The following is a 23,004-nucleotide window of genomic DNA, read 5'->3' on the forward strand; positions in this document are numbered from 1 at the left end:
TTTATCCTTTGGAACCCAAAATCTCTTTAAATTTTTCAGTATGGTCGTATAAGTTTTCAGCATATGGAAGGGGTGGTCGTATAAACATCAGAGAGGGCTCATTCGATTGAAAATCGGAAGTCCTAGTGCTCTTTTTAAGTCAAAAGTGATCGGAGGCCAACTATATCCCCCCTGCTCACGTGCCCTCTTTTCTGCAAATAAATCCGATCATAATTTTAAGATAGCTACTTTGTTCAAAACAGTCCAAGTATTATATAACAATGCCTTCAGGGTTGACACAGCACCCCAAAGGTCGGGGGCAAGGGTAGTAAGTTATGCCTCGGGAACATATAAAGTTTTTATGGAACGGGTGACCGTATAAACTTTGGAGAAGACATTTGTTCAAAATAGTTCAAAGATCAGAGAACAGAAGCTCCAGGGTCGGCACAACCCCGCAAAGCCCAGGGGTTCTAAATTAAAAATCCTACTTCCCTTTTTAAGAGTAAAAAATAATCGGAGGGCAACTAGCCCCCCCCCCCCCACCTTCTCCCCCAAATGTATCCGATCAGAATTTTGAGATAGATACTTTGTTCAAAATAGTCCAAGTATTATAAAACAATGATTTCAGGGTTGACACAGCACCCCAAAGCCCGGGGGCAAGGGTAGTAAGTTATGTCTCGGGAGCATATAAAATTTTTATGGAAGGGGTGACCGTATAAACTTTGGAGAAGACTCATTTGATTGGAAATTGAAAGTTCTAATTCCATTAAGAGTCAAAAGTGAACAGAGGGCAAGTAGCCCCTCATGCCCTTTTTCCCTCAAATGTATCCGATAAATTTTTAGATACTAATTTTGTTCAAAATTGTCCAAGGTTATATAGCAATGCCTCCGGTGTTGACACGACACCGCAGAGTCCAGGGGCATCAGTTGTATCTTATAATCCGGGGGATATAAGGTTTTTAATGGAAGGGATAATCTTGTAATGGAAATTTGGATGAGGCTCATTTGAATGGATATCAAAAGGTCTAGTTCTCTTTTTAAGAGGCAAAAGTGATCGGAGGACAATTAAGCCCCCCCTTCATACGCCTCCCCCCCCCCAATACATCCGATTTAACTTTTGAGATAACCATTTTGTTCAAAGTAGTCCAAAGATCATATTGCAGTGCCTCCAGGATTGACACAGCCCTCCAGAACCCGGGAGCAAGGGTTGTAAGTTATGCCCCTGGGGCATATATGATTTTTATGGAAGAAGTGGTCACATAAACTTTGAAGGAGACTCATTTGATTGGAAACTGAAAGTTCTATTTCATTTTTTAAGAGTGAAAAGTGATCAGAGGGCAACTACCCTTCCCCCTCCCCCGTACCCGGCACTTTCTTTTCCCCATGTACACCCGATTGAAATTTTGAGATAGCCATTTTGGTAAAAATAGTCCAAAGATAAAATAGATTTGCCTCTGGGGTTGACCCCCCTGGCCCCTGGGGCAAGGGCTATAGACTTTGCTAGTTGACCATTGTTAATATATAAGGTTTCATGGAAAGGGTGGTTTGGAGGAGGCTCATTGTTTCGAAATTGAAAGCTGTAGTTCCCTTTTTAAGGGTCAAAAGTTATTGGAGGACAACCAGCCTACCACTTCTCTTACACCCTTTCCTCCCAAACGGATCAGATCAAAATTTTGAAATGGGGAATGTTGAAAAACTAGAGACTTTGGCGATCAAAAACAAAACCAAATCAATTAAAAAACCTTCCGGAAAAGATGTTTTTCAAAGTAAAGTAAAGGCCATATTAGACTTAACATCAGCAAAAAATAAAATCCTATAATAGTTCAAACTCAAATTGACCAGAAATTAGTACTAAAGAATTAATGAAACCCAAAATGAACAAAATTAAATAAGCAACCATAGCAAACAAACATACAACAGGTACTAATATACATGAATAAATAAATCTTTAAACAAATAAAACTTAAATTTTTAAATCAATAAAACGAACATACAAATCAAGCTTATAACGAAAAAAAAATCACTACAAACAAAAGTTTGGCTACTGTGCTCTTCCGTAATTGTAAAAGTATAAAGCTTACTATGTCATTGGCGCTTTACTGAAAACTATATGTGTCTTGAACAATCTTGAAAAGAACTAATAAAATTAAACTGAATATTTGATATATAATGATATTAATGGCGAAAAGCTCATCAGTTCAAGATTTTGTTTCACTGTAATTTTATTTTTGATGTCATGATAAGTACAAAAGAAAAAAAAATTGTACTATAATTCATTTTCAGTAAAGCGCCAATGAAGCAGCAGACTTTAGACTTTTATAGTTAGGGAAGAGGGCATAAGCCAAACTCTTCTTTTTAGTGAAAACTATATGTGTCTTGGAAAAAAACTAAAAATTAAATTGAATATTTGATACATAATGATATTAAATGCTGAAAGCTCATCAGTTCAAGATTCTATCCAGCTGCAATTTTTATTTTCATTGTTTATTGAAGAAATACTTGTGATGTAATTCGTTTTCAGTAAAGCGCCAATGACGCAGTAGGCTTTAGGTTTGGGGGCAGTTGCCAGACTCTTCTTTGTAGCGATCTTTCTTAGTTTCAAGCTTGATTTGCATATTTAATTTAAGAAAGATCGATCAAGGGGACAGCTTCACTTACCTTGGTAGTATAATATGCAGCGCAATAGCGCTGCCTAAGTAAAGAACGATGTTGACAAAATGTATTATTATTATTCTTTTGGGTCTTTAGACCAGGGCACTTCGTATAGTTATGCCCTGGGGACTAGTAAGGTTTTTATAGAAAGGGTGGTCATATAAACTTCGGAGGGGGGGCTCATAGAATTGGGAATCGGAAGTTCTAGCGACCGATTTTTAAGAGTGAAAGTGATCAGAGGGTTGCTACCCCTACATGTCGTACTTTCCCGAAATGCATCTAATAGAAATTTTGAGATAGCCATTCGTTGAAAAAAATAGTCTAAAGATAATATAACAAGGCTTTTAGGGTTGACACAAACCCCAGAGCCCCGGGGCAAAGGTTGTAAATTATGCCCTGGGGGCATATAAGGTTTTTGTACAATGGGTGGTCGTATAAACTTCAGATGGGGCTAATTTAATTTGAAATTGGAACTTATAGTGCCCTTTTTAAGAGTCAAAAGGGATTCGAAGGCAACTAGCCCCCCCCCCCTTCCACGCCCATCATTTCCCAAAAGAACCTTCGAAACAAAATTTTGAGACATCCATTTTTTCAGCATTGTTGAAAGGTTCAGTAATTATACGTTTGGAGACGTCGACCCCTTCCCCCCCCCACATCCCTCAGGGACACGGCTCTACATTAGGCAATTTGTTGATTCTTTACATATAGTATGTCATTGGGAAAAGTATACATGTTTGGTTTCTAGTTTCCCAAAATACGAAGGGCATTCAGGTGTGTCTTTCTGGGAATGTTGAAATAAATCAAAACATGTTATGTGTATATGGGTTGTCAAAAGGGCATAAATCAGGAATGACTAATTATATTAATTTGGAACTTTCAGGAAATGATAAGGGAGATGATCAAATGACCAAAAAGGCAATATTTACACGCTGCTACTACTGTAACTACCACTGATTCTAGTACTACCGCAACAACTACTACTACTACCACTACCATCATTAATACTACTGCTTCTGTAGCGAGTACTACTAAGGCTTAAGATATTGAAATCAACATCGGAGGAAACGTTCAGTGGAAATTTGAACCAAATCAAAACATACTATGTGCATACAGATTGCTGATACAGGTGTATAATCAATATTCTTGGGACGGCTTACCGTATCAAGAGGAAACGTCTGGGGTATCATGAGTGGGATGTTCAGCTGACCAAAAGGCAAAATGTACCTGCTGCTACTGCTATTGATAATACACTATTACTGTTACTACTGTTTCTACTACTACAACTACTACTATGATACTAGTACAACTAAGGCTACGCGTATGAAGGTGAAAATTTAACAGAGTATTGAGGGTGATTTGGAACTAAATCAAAACACACTATGTACATGCAGATTGCCAAAAGAGCGTATTTCAAGAATGTATTTGGGTATTAAATTGTAACTTTTAGAGAATACTTAAAGGGGAAGATCAATTGAAAAAAAGTAATATATGCATGTCATTTTAAACACTAATACCACTGCTACATTTTCAAATACCACTACTGCCAATAAACTACTCCAACTACGTGCTTCAGTTACAAAAAGTTGTAAGGCTTAGAGTATTAAGATGAAAAGGGCGTCAAAAGGGGGTCAAAAGGGCACATCAGTAATATTTTTGGGGCGGCTTACCGTATCAAGATGAAACTTCCGGGGCATCATAAAAGGAATGTTGAACGAAGGAAAAGGCAAGATGTACATGCTACTAATGTTATTATTACTGCTGTTACTACTGTTACTACTAACACTAATACAACACTAACACTGCAACAACTTCTCCTTCTACCACTGCAACTGCTGTGATACTAGTACTATTAAGGCTAAGTCTACGAAGGTGAAATTTGAAAGAAAATTGATGGTAAGTTCTAACTAACAAAAAAACTATGTGCATTTAGATTGTCAAAAGAGCGCATCTTAAGAATTGATTTGTGTATTAGGTTGGAACTCTCAGAGGATACTTAAAGAGGAAGATAAAATGACCAAAAGGCAATATGTCCACGCTACTAATAATACTGCTAGCGCTACTACATTTACTAGCTCCACTACTACTATTACTATTGCTCCAACTACTACTTCTATTGCAACTTATGGTATGCCTTTCCAAAATCTAACCTGACAAGTATGTGTCCAATAAGAGAGTCATTCATACTCCTGCCATTTACCCATGCCTCAGCCATTGAAACATTTGCCTCTCAATTACTTGGACTATCTGGTCTTGGCTTTTCTCTGTCTACAATTACCCAGCCCAGTCTTGATGCAACCTATTGCCCAAAATACTTGATAACTTCAATTCAACTAACTACTAACAAGCTAACTACTAAAGCTAAAGGTTAAGACCATTAAGATGAAAATTTCAAGAAGTATATGAATATACAGGTTATCAAAAGGACATATCGACAATGTCATAGCAATGGCTAGTTGTATTAAGTTGAGTTCTTATATCACTACTGTGACTATCATTACAACTATGCCTAAGGGTATGAAGGTGGAGTTTTTAGGGAATTTTTGGGGAGAAGGTAAACCTTATCACAACACACCATCCGTATGCTGATTGTCAAAAGGGCATGTCAGCAATATCTTGGGAGCAGTTTTCTGTATGAAGGAGAACAAGTTTACAAGGCTTGTTGAACTAACCATAAGACAGTATTTGCATCATAGTATTACTGCTTCTAGTCCTACAACTACTACTACTGCTACTATTATTATTATTACTGCTGCTGCTACTACTGCTACTAAAGCTAACACTACTACAATTAATTCTACTGATACTATTACTCTGACTACTGGTGCTACTACTACTGCTACTAAAGCTAAGGGAGTGCGAAAATTTTGGGCAATATTGAAACTGTGTTCAATTAAACAGAAACACAACATACCCATATAGGTTGCCAAGAGGACGTAATGCTTCAGGAACGGTTGGTGGTATTAAGTTGAAACTTTCATCTTGTATTGAAGGGGATGTTGAAGAAAACCAAAGTGTCATGTTCATACTTCTACTAATGCTACTACTGTCGAATTAAATCAAAACGAACTATGACCATGTAGATTATCAAAAGGGTGACGAAGCAATATCTCAATAATGGCTTACATTACATTATTAAGATAGACCTTTCGGGGTAAGTTACTGCGGATTCCGAAATAGCCAGAAGACACTATATGCTTTTAACACTACTTCTATGATTACTGTAACTAATGACACTAAGGGCACTAAGTTGAATTCTTAGGCAACGTTCAGGGGGGTTTCAATTAAACGAAAAAACTATATGCATGCATGCATTAAAAGGGCATATAAGCAATACCATAGGCAGCGCTGCTGTATCATAGCGAGTAATATCATTGAAATTTTTAAAGGATCTAACTCAATTGGAAATTGAAAGTTCTAGTGCCCTTTTTAAGAGTCAAAAGTGATTGGAGGGCAATCAGCCCTCCTCAGTAAGTCATAATTTTCCAAACACTTCCAATCAAAATCTTGAGACAACCATTTTGTTCAGCATAGCCGAACGGTCCAGTAACTACATCTCTAGGGTTATTGAGTAGGTTAAACCCCCCAGAATTATGTAATTTACCCATTATACTTAAAAACTAAAATTTGCTTTAAAATTGAATCAAAGCCCACTGTGTGTATTTTTGTTTCCAATAAGACATCTCATCAATATCCCTAGAGCGACTGAAGGCATTAAGTTCGAACTTTCGGAACCACTTCTATACTACATCTACCCCTACAATTTAACTAAAAAAAGGCTGTCAAAGAGCATAGACAGAATTTCTTGGGAAAGGTGTTAAGTTTTATTTTTCATGTCAACTAGAGGAGGTATAAAACTAAATTAAACAATACTATTTGTGTCAACATTTTCAAAAGGATAAATGTTGTTAAAAATTATTGAAAAAGCTTCTCCACCATACTATAAATAGCAAGTCAAACTATAAATCATTACAGAAAAACAATAAACATTTAAACTATTATTTTTCCCCCCTGAAAAAGATTATGTCGATATAAAACTAAAAAAATTTAATCTAAAAAACTTTTTTCGAAAAAATAATTTTTTCAAAGTAAAGTAAATACAGGGGTGGGGGAGGGTGGTTCAGTGGTTATTTTTACAAGGGAAGATGTTACCTAAAGCCTCAAGTCTATTCTTAGGCCCAATTTTCCCGAGTTTTTTTTTTTTTTTTTTGGGGGGGGGGGCGTTGTTCATAGTAATATCGAGGGGGATTTCAACCCAAGCCTTCCTAGATTTAAATAAATATATTTACACTACACCTTCAATATGAATAAATGGAACGCTTTCTGTCTCATCTTCTATTGTAGAAACACTTTATACTGCAGATGGCAAAGTTCATCATTGTGATACCAGCTAGAGGGAAAGTGATATTTTGCGGGATAAAATTGTTAAATATTATTCTTCGACAAGCGGCAAAATGCGAAGAACTTGGCCAGCTACTAACACTGGCATGTGAAAGCAATCTTTTGGAACACATATATCTTCTCTAATTACGCAAAAGCGCAGGATACAAGCTTATTTTATTCTTATCTAATTTTGGCCTTGTAGTACATTATGCGATACAACGCAGCTTGTTAGAGGGTAAATCAACAATCTTTTCAATAAATCTTGGTAAAATCCAGTGCCAATTTAGCTAAATTCCTCCCCCTCCCTTGCAAAGAGATTGGGAACCCCCTGGAGCTAACTTTAGGCTGAAATAACGAAAAAACTAACTTGACACGAATTGATGTACTTAAGACTAGACTTAGTCCTAAAAATACAGTGAAATTAAACATTTGGAGACCAATATATGTCTTGTGTCAGGATTACCAAAGAGTACTTCTTTTGCAATCATAGATTTCATTTCCCACAGTTGAGTGACGTCCTGAATCTCCCGCGCTTAAAAATGTCCTTTCTTCATTTTGAAAAATCTTATTTAGAAACATGTCGGTGTCTCAGAAGTTCTATTACCTCTAGAATATTCTGAACATTTTGCCACTCCTTAGAAACATCGCTCAATCACCCCCCCCCCCACTGAAAATGGGGTCCTGTGGGGTCCAAAGCAAAACTTTAATTTATTGGGATTGGAACATCAGTAGATGCAAAAAAAGCAGAAACAGTCCAATATAAAGGAGAACGGTGAATTTTATTGAAAATCAAGCGTTTCATGGAAATAAGGTAAATACATAAAAAATAGATTCGATATGGTCAGAACTTAATAATAACAAAATTTGACAATATAAATTTTACGAAAACTCCAATAGTCTAGGACAAAACAGACTTGTACGCTATAAAATATGACCGTTCTCTATTATCAACGTCACATCTGGATTGAAAGCAAGGTAATGGCAGACCACCAGTCACTATGATTTCTCCTGCACCATAGTCAACAGAAAATCCAAGTACTGGTAGACGCTCATCGCCCCAAAACGGTAGGGACTTGCGCCACCTAACAGTGTGCTTAACAATAGCTTCTTCTAAGTCCAAACTGTAAGCAAAGTATTCTTTTTTTTCAAACTGATATGACCGCACAACAGCTGGATAGGGCTGAACACCTCGGACGGTATGAGTACGATCTTGACAGAGTTCTCCACGTCGTCCATTCACATTGATATCGGGTTGAACACGAATAGCATTTCGATCATTCTGATTGCTGTAAATTAATAAGGGGAAAACTAGAAATAGTTTGAAGCAAATAAGGAAAAAAAGGAGAGAGTGAGAGAGACAGAGAAAAAAAGAAAGAGAGAGATTGGGCTCAACATAAGGTTCAGACAAAGGGAGAGAGCGACAACTATTCAGACCAAGACAATTCAAATAAATGGGCTATGGGATCAAGAGACACTGACAATCCCCTTTAAACAGTTTTAGCTTTAGTCTTAGAATTAAAAAAGAAAATTCTTCGGACTAAATTTGATTCCGAGAAAAAGCAAAAGATTCGATTAAAAACTTCTAAAAGGTGAAAAGACTGAAACTACTCTGAATAAATACACATACCTTAGTGACTTTCAATTTTGTTTTATTATTTTAAACGGACACATTTGTTGTCACTATTTTTTCCCTTTAATTCCATTTTATTTAAATACACAGAAAGTTGATACCTAAACAACATTTTTAAGACGTCAACGCTGTTGATTTTCTAAGCAACTGGTTTATTTTGATACAGCAATATTTTAAGCTGGTGAGTCAGTAAATGACTGATCCACTGGTTTCCTTTTCATTCGAACGGAGTTTGTATAAAATAACGAAGCGTTGAAAAAAATTTATTGCATATTTGACTACTAAACTACATTCACTGTTTCCGATTTAATAATATACAAAGATAAAATTCATGGGCGTTTAGGCAGTATTAAATTTTCAGTGAGCCAAAATAATGCTTAAGCCTGTAGGGGGTTCGAGAAGGCGGTAGCTTCTCTCTTATTTGTGATAATTTCTACACGTTTTTGGTTTGAATAGTTTATGCATTTTATCTTGTGTTTGTTTTAGGTTTAATTTATTTAATCAATGTAATTTCTGTTCGTTTTAAGTTTGATTTACTATACTACTTCATTTCTGCCCGTTTTACGTTTTAATATAGCACTTTATTTTTCTTTAAAAGAGTTTTTTGGAAGAAATAGCTTTGTTTTTGAAGTGAAACATTTATTTTATGTAACAATTGTCGTGAAACTTTGAGTTTTTGCTTTTTTTTACAGCTAAAATTGTTATATTGCCATTTGAATTCCAGACACAATTTGAATATATAGTTTTGTACCATAATTTAATAAGTTTTGTATATAATTGTAAAGTTTTGTATAATAATTGTATAATAAGAATAGGTTTGTACAATAATTTTTAAATGATATTTTTACTTCTGGCTAAATTTTTGGACTTTTATGGGAATGAAGCCATAGAAATTGCCATCCTGACCCCAATCCAATGAACACGCACTTGATATGGACGTACTTGAACATAGACGGTAGTGACGAATGAAACAATCAGAGAAAAAAGACAAATCCAGCAACGTAGTTTTCCTGCTTGACCAGCAACGCCTTAATCACATGGGGCAAATACCTCGGGGCAGACCAAGTGAAGAAAGACCTGTTTAGCAACAAAACCCCCTTAACATAGGATTTTGCGAGACAACGGGCCGTTTTTGGCACTGGGTTTATATCTAAATTGTTGAGGCTAGAAACATAATTTTTTTGTTGGATAGATTTTAACCCTGGTGGTATTATTAAGAACTAGGAGTATACGATACATAGTGTTTTACTAGATGAAGTGAAAAAATATATTCGCATGAACCAGCCTGTGCGAAGCAAGGACCACTTGGACTCATTAACAACTGATAATACATTAACACAAACTAAAATGGTGGTGGTCCGATTCTAAGCTCACAAGGACTAGGGTTAGAAAGCAGTTATCATTTTTCCTCGGCTAAGAGATGGTTGGGATCGTTGGGGTTGAGTCATTCATATTTAATTTAATGTTCCAAAGATCAATATCAGCAATTAGAAAGAAACTTTTGTTTTTAAAGAGATCATTGGTAGTACCCTTTGATGTTCCAGTAGCCCTTACTAAAGCATTTGCGAAAGAATTATCGTTCCCTCTTCATGTCATTTAAAATTACATTACTAAAATTGGACATTTCACTGAAAAATAGAAAATCGGGTTCATCACTCCTATTTCAAAAAAAGGAGCAGTTATTGATTTCTCTGGTTTGACGTCTATCATTGTTGCATCGATATTCAACCGAGTTTATGAGAGTTTTGTTGCTTTGTGCTAAAAAAAACTTCTTTCGGAAGTAACTGATAAGAAATAATATTGGTAACATCCCGAAGTTTAAACATCTAGATGATCCCAGGAAATGGACAATGTTCCTTTCCAGGAACAGTTGAATACTAAAATGGAGAGTTTAAAATTTGACAATGTAGAAGATGGAAAGAATAATTTTAGGAAAATAGCATGTGAAGTAGCTGATAGTGCCTTAGGGAAAAAAGCTAGAAACGCAGCTAAGAATATTAGTGAAAATGATGTAGGTTTAATAGAGAAGAGGAGGGGCTTGTGCAACAAGTGTTTGAGTGATAGATAATACGAAAATAAGATAAATGTAAAGAAAGTGGAGAGAGCATTAAAATATGAATGAAGTAGGTATGAAGTGGAGGCCATGGATAAAATTCCCGAAGATCTGGAAGATGCAGCAAGACGGCATAATAGTAAAATGTTTTACTGGCACGTTAATAAATTGAGAGGGAATAGTCAATCTGAACTTGTCCCAGTTAAAGATAGGAACGGGGCCACAATTAGTGATAAAGAAAGAACTGCAGAGAATTGGGCAGAAAATTTTGAGAATGTCTTAAACCGTGATAGATTACAGGAAAAGATATAGAAAATAATCAAAAAGTTTGTAACACTTTGGATGTGAATGAAGATTTATTTTGTGAGGAAGACAAGTTCGGGTCCGGTAAGTTGAGCTCGAATTATGATTTTTTTTATTTTTTTATCTTTTTTTTTTTTGGTTTACTGATTTATTAGGACCGTTTTCTCCCGTACAAGTTTGCTTCAGGGAATAGAAGATGTATACTTTTTTTTTAAATAAACCCAGTGTTACTTAGAAGAGTTAGTGACAGCACTAAAAGAATTAAAAAAAAAACAAGACCCCAGGGGCTGATAGTGTGGTAAATGAGTTTTTCAAATATGGTGGTGTGAGGTTAGAGACAAGTTATTGAAGATTATGAATATAATTTTTGAAAAAGGGGCAGTACTTACCGATTTTAGAAAAACTCTAATTAAACACCTCCATAAGAAAGGTGATAAGAGTGAGTGGGGTAATTGTAGTGGCATTAGCCTGGTTTCTGTAGGAAGCAAATTACTTAGTATGACGATACTTTTTAGACTTAGAGATGCTGTAGAATAAGTTCTAAGAGAAGTACAGTGCGGTTTTGGAAAAGGTAGAGGATGTGTCGACCAAATGTTCGCTCTTAGGTTAATAACTGAGAAGTGGCCGAGTTATCAAACACCTTTGGTAAAACCGCGGTTTTATAGAATATGAGCAAGCGTTTGATTCAGCTGATAGAAGAGCTTAAGCGAAGGTCCTAACATTGTATAATGTACCTGATAAATAAATTAGAGTGATTAGTGCAATGTACGAGAACAGTCTTGCTGCGATTAACGTAGAAATAGAGGTTAGTAACTGGTTTCGTTGTATTTGGAGTAACTTGGGCAGATCCCAATTAGTTTGAAGTTCAGAATAGAGAAAACAAAATTTATGGCAAAAAAATCACGCTTATCCTCTTTCGCTAACTTTAAATCAAGTAAAAGCTTCAAATACCTTGGCTCTAAGCTTTGTACTGATGGATCTTCAGACGCCGACATACAACAGCGATTGCGGAAAGCCTCGACAGCCTTTGCTTCTTTCAGAAAAGCATCGTGGATCCGGCGTAAAATTATCGTGTATGCACTAAAGCTCAAGTCTACCTGGCTTTAGTTCAAACAATCCTTCTTTATGGATGCAAAACTTGGTCAGTGAAGAAACTACATGAAAATGCACCGAAGGTGTTTGAGCATACCTGTCTGTGTAGTATCCCCAGGATACACCTCCGTGATCGCATATCAAACGTGGATATACGACCAATATGTGGCACCAAGAGATGCGTTGCAATAATAATCAAGGAGACTGATGGTAGGGCCATGCTTTACGGAGGCCACCAGAGTACTTGCCTCGCCAAGTCCTTCTAGTTGAGCCCCTCCTCTCATGGAAGAGACACCAAAAAGAACAGCGGGAAAAATAATGGAACCTGATTAAATCAGATCTCGAACCTACTGATGGGTTTAGACAGTTCAGCCACAACCCAACGACTCCCACTTGCGAAGCAGCTGCCAGAAGACCATATTACATGGTCCATACAGGTCACAAAGATCCTTGGTGCATGGCAAGGTAGGAACGTCTGATTCCCGCCACAAGTACATATATCAGTATAATTCTAAATGAAAGGTTCAGTACAGTGTCAATGGCTGTCTTCTACATTCATTCACAATCTTCTGATAAGCCTTTCTTCCTTTATGCCATCACTTATCAAGACGACAAGAGAATCACACTGGTGCACAGCTCATTCTGACTATCAGCACGAAGAAAGTTCTATGACTAAATACTTCGGAGACAGCTTCGGTCAGAATTACACTCTATTCAGAACGGCTTTCCTAAGCAAGCTATTCATTTTTACCAAAGGTTTATTGGTTGATTCAATCAAAGAAAAGATTTGACAAACCTACAAACATTTTACCTACCAACAAAACCAGGTAAAAATGACTAGCATATGGAGCTACTTTAATACCAACGCCGTTAATTAGGTTCTTCACAAAAAGCAAGGAATAACATTAAAAATTTTAAAAATAACTTTTTAAAACTTACTTACTTTATCTCAGGTGGGATTCTATAAATTCCATGCGGTTCCAGGGCGCGGGGGAAATGTAGCCCCTCAAATGCAGGGTTTCGTCTTCGCTGAACTCGGACTATCCCGCATCGATGGCCCCCTATATTCATGCTACATTTTGGATGTAAGAACACCAAGTTGTCGCCAACCTATAAATATTAAAATAAAAGAACAAAAAGAGAGGGTACAGCCAAACCGTTTATCATTTTTTTTGTGACGGAGATATTTTCCATTAAAGAAGATCGAAAAAAGAACTTGGGAACTCAAGTTCAATTGAATAACTGAGCGAGTTAAGGACATACAAATAAAATTCTACAGTAGAAATGAGAGAAATCAGTTTTACATTTAGAGTTCCATAACTGCGAACAACGGGGGTAGCGATAAATGCCTCGCCCAGAGATTGATTCGGGATCCCCCTACCCCGGAAAAACTGAAAACTTGCGGTCGGAAAATTAACCTTTTCTTGGTTATGATCTCCCTCCCCTAAGTAGCCTTAATACCATGCCTGTGAGTATATAGAAAACAGATAACATAGAAAAAAAAACACAAACTGTAGCCTACATAAAAACTGTGCCCTAGTTGCCGACAACCCTCTCTCAAGGTTCCGGGTCAAGGTCCTTTATGTTAATATAAATAAGGACAATTTTGTTTCCCCCCCCCCCACATAATCCCTCCTTCAGACAGCAGGGTAAACGAGGGAAAGAGATTTTTATTAAAAGAATAGTTCACATCAATGAATGTGGGAGAAATTGTCATAATATCTTCCCCGAAGGATTATTCTGAAGACTCCCCCCCCCCCCAAGGAAAATCAGATAATTATGACCCGAAAATCTACTTTTTATTCTCCAGGCCTATATACTTGTTATTGTTCAGGCCTGTATATGCGAATAAAATAGTAATAGTTCCAATAAGCATTTGTCACACCAGTTCTAGCTAATGTAGCAGAACATTTTGGGTCGAATTGTAATTTGAGTACGATTTATATGAGGATGATTTGATATAGCGCAATTAATTTCCAGCATTGTTATCCATAGCACTTGAATTAAAAACAAAACAGAATTACTATTATTTAATCGTTCATACAAGTGAAGAACTCCCTTAAGAACCCCTTAAATAGCTTTGTCTCCAAAGGAGGAGGGAGAATAATTGTTTTCGAATAAGCAATAAAAATAGTTAGTTTGCACAATTAAAAACAGGTAAAGTTCTAGGTGACGGGATTTTTCTTATCTTTGAAAGTTGAGTTAGATGAATGAACTTTCATGAATGGGCCTTGAGCCTAAATTACGCCCTGGGAAGGTCTTTTGAAGTATCTGTCTCTACTTCCTCCCCCTGCAAAGAGTAAAGACCTTCGGTGAACTTAGAATGAAACTTTCACAAAAAGTGAAACTTCCAAAAATTATAGGACAAATGGGGACAAAAGAAAGTACATTGATCTTCAAAACTTTCCTAAGTACTGGTCTATGAAGTTTTAAAGAATCTGTGTCTTAAATTAAAGTGTGACCTAAATTAAAATCTGTCCTTTAATGATAGATCCTAATATCGATTTAATTCCTACTGAAATTTTTGGAACTGCATTTTAAAAACCTAATGTCACAGACAAGTAAACTCGAATCCAAGTTCTGAAACAAAGTACGATTTCTGTACAATTTTCTAAGCCTTAGAAACAGGGAAGAATATATACAGAAGCTTAGATTCATCTCATTGTAGCATAATTTAAGCACTGGACCCATCCCTAAAGCATAATTCTCCGAGTTCAACTTCTTTCCAAGATGGCCAAAACCTATCATCTAGAATTTTACCGAAAAATCTCCCTCTTATTTGCACATTCCCATGTGTACAATTGAAATGGTAGAATTGAGTTACTACTCGCCTGCCTAGTTTGTGATTTTGGGGATTGTTAAGTTGGGCGGCTGGATTCTAGATTTCGTTGATATTTTTTGTTGGTATTTTTTTCATCCCTGTTACTTCCTGGCAACAGAGCCTTACGGGTAAGATTATCTTGTAGTTTTTTGTTGTTGTAAATTAATAGACCAATAAAAAGAACTCAGTACCTAAGCACAGCTTTGAATAGAAATATAGGTAACAAGGATGTTTGGGCCCTGGTCTATGAACGAAAATACTTTTGGAGAATCTAAGCTTCACAACAGACTTTTCTAGTGAAATGTGATTTGGGAACAAATACGAAATTAATTTAAAGGAAGCAAGAAAACCGAAAAAAAAATACCTTACAGCCACGATGGTTTGAGCATAAAAGAGAATTTTCTGCAGGTCTGTCAACGGTCATAAGTATCCATTTCCAGTCTGGCTGGCTCATATCTAACATCCAGCAATCGTTTTGAGGCTGACCGTCATTGTCTGTCCCTCTAACAATTCTGACGCCACCTAAACGATTTGGGAAACAAGACACTTCAATATAAATTTCAAAAGTTATGTTAGGTACAAACACACTGGTATAATGGTTTCTAAACCATTAAAACGACTGTAGAAAAGGAAAGAGAAAGAAAAGGGAAGAGAAAGAAAGGGAGAGTGAGAGATTTAAATCCTTTTGGCTTGTAAACATGAAGGATAAGGTTGTCATTGGCATACAGGAGTAAAACGTATACATTGTATCCCCTATACCTGTTATGTCTCGACTAAGTTTTTATAATAAATGGTTAATATTTTTTATTTCCCTTGAACATGATAGACTAAGATTTACAGATGAAAGGTGAATTAGCAAACCAAGCCCTAGTGTTCTAGTATTTGCTTATCTGACTCCATTGTTTTCAACTCCAAACTATTTAAGATCATCTTCAACTCAAATAGGAAGTGACTTTTGACTTACCTAGCGATTTCTGGTCTATACTGCAGCATGTAAAACCTCTCAACAAAAGGCTTTCACTATGAAAATCTGAAAATTCCTCAAATTTTAGCGAAAGTTCATGCACGTACGCTCCCAGAATCTCTTGTTTGTTTTTACACTTCGCTATAATTTTCAGTATTTTTCCATTTAACTATCCAATTTTTCAAATTTGTCCAAACCCCAACCGAAAATATGATTTTTGTACGTGTCTGCCAAAGTCTATATTTACTAAGATATGGTATCTACTTCTACTATATCTGAATATCAACAGAAGTTGATTCAATGCGTATTAAAAAGTAATCGGTTGCAACAGGATAGATATTTAATAGCAAACAGATACGAGTGACTTTTCGGCGATCAAAGATAAAATCCATTAGTTAGTTTGCTTTTATAATTTATAAGCGAAACCCATTAGCTAATCCATACACTAGTTCTCTGAGAGAGGCATTAACTTGTATAATTTAAAAGCTCCCAAATCATGTACTAAGTGGAAGAAATAAGTGAGTAGGTCGATCTATTGAACAAAAGTTTGGAAATTGGAATATTCCACACAAGCCTCAATCCTAGAAAGAAGCAATCAAGTAAAATGACGTCTCTAAAATTATACAACTACTACTAACAACTCACCGCAGCACCAAGCCGTCTGAGGTCAACACAGCCCCGCACGCTCCTCCTCTATTCAAAGCCTCCCTTTTTATACCCTCCCACGAAGTTCCCATTTCTTTTAAATTTTTCTTTATGACGTCCTCCCACCCCCGACAAGGGCGACCTGCTTTCGGTTTAGCCCTAGACGGTTGGCCGAAAAGAACGATCTTCGGCAATCTGTCATCCTTCATCCACACAACGTGCCCCTAAATTTATAATAGGAGCTCAAATAAATGTCTTAACATTGAAATGGGCCATTCTTTTTAGAGGATTGTGGAGTGTTAGCAATTATAATGGATATTTGAATCTTTTTAGGATGCTAGTACTTACCAGACGAGACATAAATTCCGTCCCAGCAGTAACAAAGATAGATATTTTGACTTATCAGTAATATAGCCCGTGCAGTCTGTATTAATAATGGTAATCACAATTGATTCAAATTATAGTTTACGACAAATATCAAGGTAAAAGATTTTACCGATGAGAAGAAGATGATCGTCATCAAGCTTGACTTGTGTGTGCTTACGTCTTGGTCCTGGCTTGGGCCCTTCAACGTCACGTTTCGTCCAATCTCCACTTTCGATACAGTAACACCATACATGCCTTAAAAAATACATGTAATCTATGAACATAAATATAGCGTTCGTTTATCTGTTTATGTATTGGCCTGCCTTTACAGTGATTTGTAGTAAATCAATTGAAGCCAGAATGTGAGATTTTTACAGAATAGTTTTAAAACCATAAGAATGCTAATTAAGCTACAAAAAAAAATCTATAAGAAACGTGAGGTCATGATAAAAATAGAATTTGGACATATGGCATTGCACAGATATTACGAATTACTTAAAATAGTTTCAATAAATGGTAAAAGTATAAGTTTCCACTTATTTTAATAAGTCATAACCATAATGAAATTTCGTTTCAAGAAAAACGAATAATTTTAGTCAATTGATACGTTTGGGTATCTGAACGCACCGGAGGCAAAAACCAATTTTTTCATGTAATCTACGGAAATGAAATAGCTGACCGATGATCTAGAGGGTGGCTATGCAAGGAACCGGCGAAGCCAGCCTCTTCGCTAGAATAGACAAAGAGCTCACGAAACGGGCTTTTTGATCTGGGTAAGATGGTAAGGACCTCGGGCCTTCGGCTATCGAAAGTGGTCACTTTCTCTAGTAACTTGCACGCATGTGAAAGAGACACAATGTTTATCGATTTCAGCATTACCAAATTCTAAAAACTGCCTTCTTCTGTAAGAAAAATACCAATAAGTTTACATAAAAAAGGATAAAAACTATAATCTCTTGTAGGCAACAGAAACCAACTGACTCTGATTGTACAACATAGAAATACCCACTTTAAGTACCCACCGTATAATATCACAGGATCCTCTTCAGATTAATGATTGGCTAAAAAAGATGCAGACACTTGCTACTAAATAAGCGATAGTAACTTCAGTCAATATAGAGAAATTCCCTATCATTCTAGACGTTATTCTTACTTATTATAGATAATGCTCTTTTGAGAGGTTTTGAGGTTATAAGGGTCCACTATTTGGCGTCAAAAAGGCTATCAGTATTGGGTATTTAGAAAATTTTAATGTGGAATTGGTTACAAGTATAAAACTTCGTGGAAGTGAATTATGGTTATAAATGAACCAAATGTTAATTTCACTCCAAAAGTGGTAATAATAGAAGCAGATATTATACAAGTAAAAAAGTTTTAAAACGCTAGATCTTCACCTTAAAAAAAAGATCAATAAATAATACATTTTCAAATCCTTTTTGAACATTTCTTTTGGATGAATAAAAAAAAATCTACTTTTATTTAGATTTTCAATAAACACGCTCAAGTACAGAAAATTTAATTCGGTACAAATAACAGTTCGATAAGGATCAATCCTTTTATTTGACAGCAAAATAAAAAAAAAAAAAAAAAAAAATCAGGGGATTTGGGTCAAATATACACCGACCGTCATTAGCAAATAAATAGTTTATCTGCTGATGACAGCCACTGCATATGTGACCGAAATATGCAAAGATTTTTTGTTGTTGTTTCACTGTCAAATAAAAGGATCTGTCCCTATTGAACTGTTATTTATACGTCATAAAAAGGCAATGTGGTCTTCCAAAATACCTACGTAATTTCACTTTTTTCAAAAATAACTTTTTATCGGAACGATTTGAACATTACAAATATTGCAGAATTGAAAAGAAAATGTTTGGTTTTATGGACACAATGCCAAATAAATTAGATATTAAGGAACCCATTTTTGTATATAGCAAATCGAAAATCAGTTTCCTCACCCTTTCATTGCCTGATTCACTTTCCTTTTCGTCCATAAAGCACCAAATGAATGCATGATATTGGTTTTCTCATTACAAATTATAGTATGCCTAAATTTATTGTCAGATGTTTCAAAAAAGCATGATTAAGTCAGAAAAACAGACACTGAAGATATCGCACAACTTTTTTTTTTTTTTAAGAAACAGAAGAAATCTGGTAGTGCAGAAGCCAGGATTGGAAATTGGAGTGGCTAGTGCCCTTTTTAATAGTCAAAAGTGATTGGAGGGCAACTAGCCCCCCCCCACCCCCATCGTTCCCCCAAACACATCCAATACAAATTTGAGATAGCCATTTTGCTAAGCGTAGTTGATTTCCAGATAGTAAATATTTTTTTGTGGAGGACACTCTCCCAACACCCTCAGGGCAATGGTATTAAGTTATGCCCTGGGGGCATATAGGGTGTTTATAGAAGGCATTGTAATATAAACTTTAAAAAATGGCCAATTGACGGGATATTCAAAGGACTAGTACGCTTTTTAATAGTCGAAAGTGATTAGAGGGCAACTAGACCCCCATGCCCATCATTCCCCCAAACATATTCAATACACACAGACAAAGACTCTTTTCAATAGTCGAAAGTGATTGGAGGGCAACTAGCCCCCCCCCACACGCCCATCACTTCCTCCTACATATCTAATCAGAATATTGAGATAGCTATTTTGTCCAGCGTAGTTTATTTGCACATAGATAATAAATTTTTGAGGAGTGCACACCCCCAAAGCCCCCAAGTCAGGGGTTATAAGTTATACCCTGGGGGCAAATAGGGTTTTCATAAAAGGCGTTGTCGTAGAAACTTCAAAACAGGCTCATTCGATTGGAAATTCGAAGGGCTAGCACCCTTTTTAATAGTCGAAAGTGATTGGAGGGCAACTAGCCCCACCCCCAAGCCCATCATTTTCCCAAACACATCCATTTTGTTCAGCGTAGTTGATTTCCAGATAGAAAATATATTTTTGAGGAGTACACTCCCCCACAACTCTCAGGGCAAGGATTATAAGTTATGCCCTTAGATTTTTTATTGAAGATTTTTTATTGAAATCTTTGTCGTAGAAACTTGAAAAAGGGCTGATTCGACTTGAAATTCAAAGGGCTAGTACCCTTTTTAATAGTCGAAAGTGATTTGAGAGGCAGTAACCCCCCTCTCACAACCTCCTTGTCCCCAGACACATCCAATCAAAATTTTTAGATAGCCATTTTATTCAATATAGTTGAAAGTTTTGGAAATTAGGTCTTTAAGGATGACAACCCCGCCCCTCTCCCTCATGGTAAGGGTTGTAAGTTATGCCCTGGGGGCATATAAAGTTTTTAATGAAAGGCAACTAGCCCCCCCCCCCCCAAACCCATCATTCTCCCAAACACATCCAATCAAAATTTTGAGAGAGCCATTTTGTTCAGCGTAGTTGATTTTTAGATAGAAAATATGTTTTTGAAGAGGAAACTCCCCCACAACCCTCAGGGCAAGAGTTTTAAGTTATGCCCTGGGGGCATATAAGGATTTCATAGAAGGCGCTGTCGTAGAAACATCAAAAGGGGCTCATTTGATTGAAAATTCAAAGGGCTAGTGCCCTTTTTAATAGTCGAAAGTGATTGGAGGGCAACTATCCCCCCCGCGCGCCCATCATTCCCCCCAACATATCCAATCAAAATTTTGAGATAGCCATTTTGTTCAGCGTAGTTTATTTCCAGATAGAAAATATGTTTTTAAGGAGGACACTCCCCCACAACCCACATGGCAAGGGTTGTAAATTATGACCTGGGGGCATATAAGGTTTTTTATAGAAGGCGTTATCGTAGAAACTTCAAAACAGGCTCATTCGATTGGAAAGTCAAAGGGCTAGTGCCCTTTTTAATAGTCAAAAATGATTGGAGGGCACCTAGCCCCCCCCACGCCCATCATTCCCCCAAACACATCCAATCAAAATTTTGATGTCAAAATTTTCAAAAGTTTGATTTTGGGCATATAAGAACGATGCACTATTTATTATTTTTTCCTTTAGAGCAGGGCACTTCATATGGAAGGGGTCGTCGTAGAAACTTCAAAAGGGGCTCATTCGATTGGAAACTGAGAGTTCTAGTGCTCTTTTTAATAGTCGAAATTGATTGGAGGGCAACTAGCCCCCCCCCCGCCAATTATTCCCCCCAACACATCCAATCAAAATTTTGATATAGCCATTTTGTTCAGCGTAATTGATTTTCAGATAGAAAATATGTTTTTGAGGAGGACGCTCCCCCAAACCCTCGGGGCAAGGGTTTTAAGTTATACCCTGGGGGCCTATAAGGTTTTTATAGAAGGCGTTGTCGTAGAAACTTCAAAAAAGGCTCATTCGATTGGAAATTCAAAGGGCTAGTGCCCTTTTTAATAGTCAAAAGTGATTAGAGGGCAACTAGCCCCCCCCCCCAAGCCCATCATTTCACCGAACACATCCATTTTGTTCAGCGTAGTTGATTTCCAGATAGACACATCCATTTTGTGATTTCCAGACAGACACATCCAAAAAGGGCTAGTACCCTTTTTAATGGTCGAAAGTGATTTGAGAGCCAATAACCCCCGTCTCACAACCACCTTGTCACCAAACACATCCAATCAAAATTTTTAGATAGCCATTTTATTCAACGTAGTTGAAAGTTTTGGAAATTAGGTCTTTAAGGATGACAACCCCTCCCTCCTCAGGGCAATGGTTGTAAGTTATGCCCTGGGGGGGCATATCAAGTTTTTAATGAAAGGCAACTAGCCCCCCCCCCCCCGCCCATCATTCCCCCAAACACATCCGATCAAAATTTTGAGATAGCCATTTTGTTCAGCGTAGTTGATTTTCGGACAGAAAATATATTTTTGAAGAGAAAACTCCCCCACAACCCTCAGGGCAAGGGTTTTAAGTTATGCCCTGGGGGCATATAAGGTTTTTATAGAAAGCGTTGTCGTAGAAACTTCAAAAGGGGCTCATTTGATTGAAAATTCAAAGGGCTAGTGCCCTTTTTAATAGTCGAAAGTGATTGGAGGGCAACTTGCCCCCCCTCCCCCCGCCCATCATTCCCCCAAATAAATCCAATCCAAATTTTGAGATAGCCATTTTGTTCAGCATAGTTGATGTCCAGATAGAAAATATGTTTTTAAGGAGGACACTCCCCCAAAACCCTCAGGGCAAGGGTTTTAAGTTATGCCCTGGGGTCATATAAGGTTTTTATAGAAGGCGTTGACGTAAAAACTTCAAAACAGGCTCATTCGATTGGAAATTGGAGTGGCTAGTGCCCTTTTTAATAGTCAAAAGTGATTGGAGGGCACCTAGCCCCCCCCCCCACACCCATCATTCCCCCAGACACATCCAATCAAAATTTTGAGATAACCATTTTGTTCAGCGTAGGCTAATTGATTTCCAGATAGAAAATATTTTTGAGGAGGACACTCCCCCACAACCCTCAGGGCAAGGATTTTAAGTTATGTCCTGGGGGAATATAAGGTTTTTATAGAAGGCGTTGTCGAAGTAACTTCAAAACAGGCTCATTTGATTGGAAATTTCAACGGGCTAGTGCACTTTTTCATAGTCAAAAGTGATTGGAGGGCAACTAGCCCCCTCCCACGCCCATCATTCCCCCAAACACATCCAATCAAAGTTTTGAGATAGCCTTTTTGTTAGGCGTAGTCTAGTTGATTTCCAGATAGAAAATATGTTTCTAGGAGGACACTCCCCACATCCCTCAGAGCCAGGGTTTTAGGTTATGCCTTGGGGGCATATAAGGTTTTTATAGAAGGCGTTGTCGTAAAAACATCAAAAGGGGTTCATTCGATTGAAAATTCAAAGGGCTAATGCCCTTTTTAATAGTCAAAAGTGATTGGAGGGCAACTAGCCCCCCCCCTCCGCGCCCATCATTCCCCCAAACACATGTAATCAAAATTTTGAGATAGCCATTTTGTTCAGCGTAGTTGATTTTCACATAGAAAATATATTTTTGAGGAGGACACCCCCACAACCCTCAGGGCAAGGGTTGTAAGTTATGCCCTGGGGGCATATAAGGTTCTTATAGAAGGCGTTGTCGTAGAAACTTTAAAAAAGGAACATTCGATTGGAAATTCGAAAGGCTAGTGCGCGCTTTAATAGTCAAAAGTGATTGGAGGGCAACTA

At 37.1% G+C, this 23,004-nt stretch overlaps 1 protein-coding gene across 5 annotated transcripts in view; it reads right to left on the reverse strand.

Moving 5' to 3' along the window:
* Positions 1–6,858: 6,858 nt before the first annotated feature.
* LOC148948572 (F-box only protein 42-like) overlaps positions 6,859–23,004 on the reverse strand; it is a 98,561-nt gene continuing 82,415 nt past the window's right edge. For all 5 annotated transcript variants that reach the window (XM_089094476.1, XM_089094475.1, XM_089094474.1 and 2 more), the window contains exons 7-10: positions 17,016–17,140; positions 15,275–15,432; positions 13,033–13,199; positions 6,859–8,297 (exon numbers count right to left, since the gene is read on the reverse strand). In XM_089094476.1, coding sequence (XP_088950602.1) covers positions 7,910–8,297; positions 13,033–13,199; positions 15,275–15,432; positions 17,016–17,140 — 838 coding nt within the window. In that variant the 3' untranslated portion in view covers positions 6,859–7,909. The remainder of the gene's footprint in view (positions 8,298–13,032; positions 13,200–15,274; positions 15,433–17,015; positions 17,141–23,004) is intronic.

This window comes from Artemia sp. Qi Xiang Cuo, chromosome 9, assembly GCF_049724085.1.
Source record: "Artemia sp. Qi Xiang Cuo chromosome 9, ASM4972408v1, whole genome shotgun sequence".
Taxonomy (NCBI): domain Eukaryota; kingdom Metazoa; phylum Arthropoda; class Branchiopoda; order Anostraca; family Artemiidae; genus Artemia; species Artemia sp. Qi Xiang Cuo.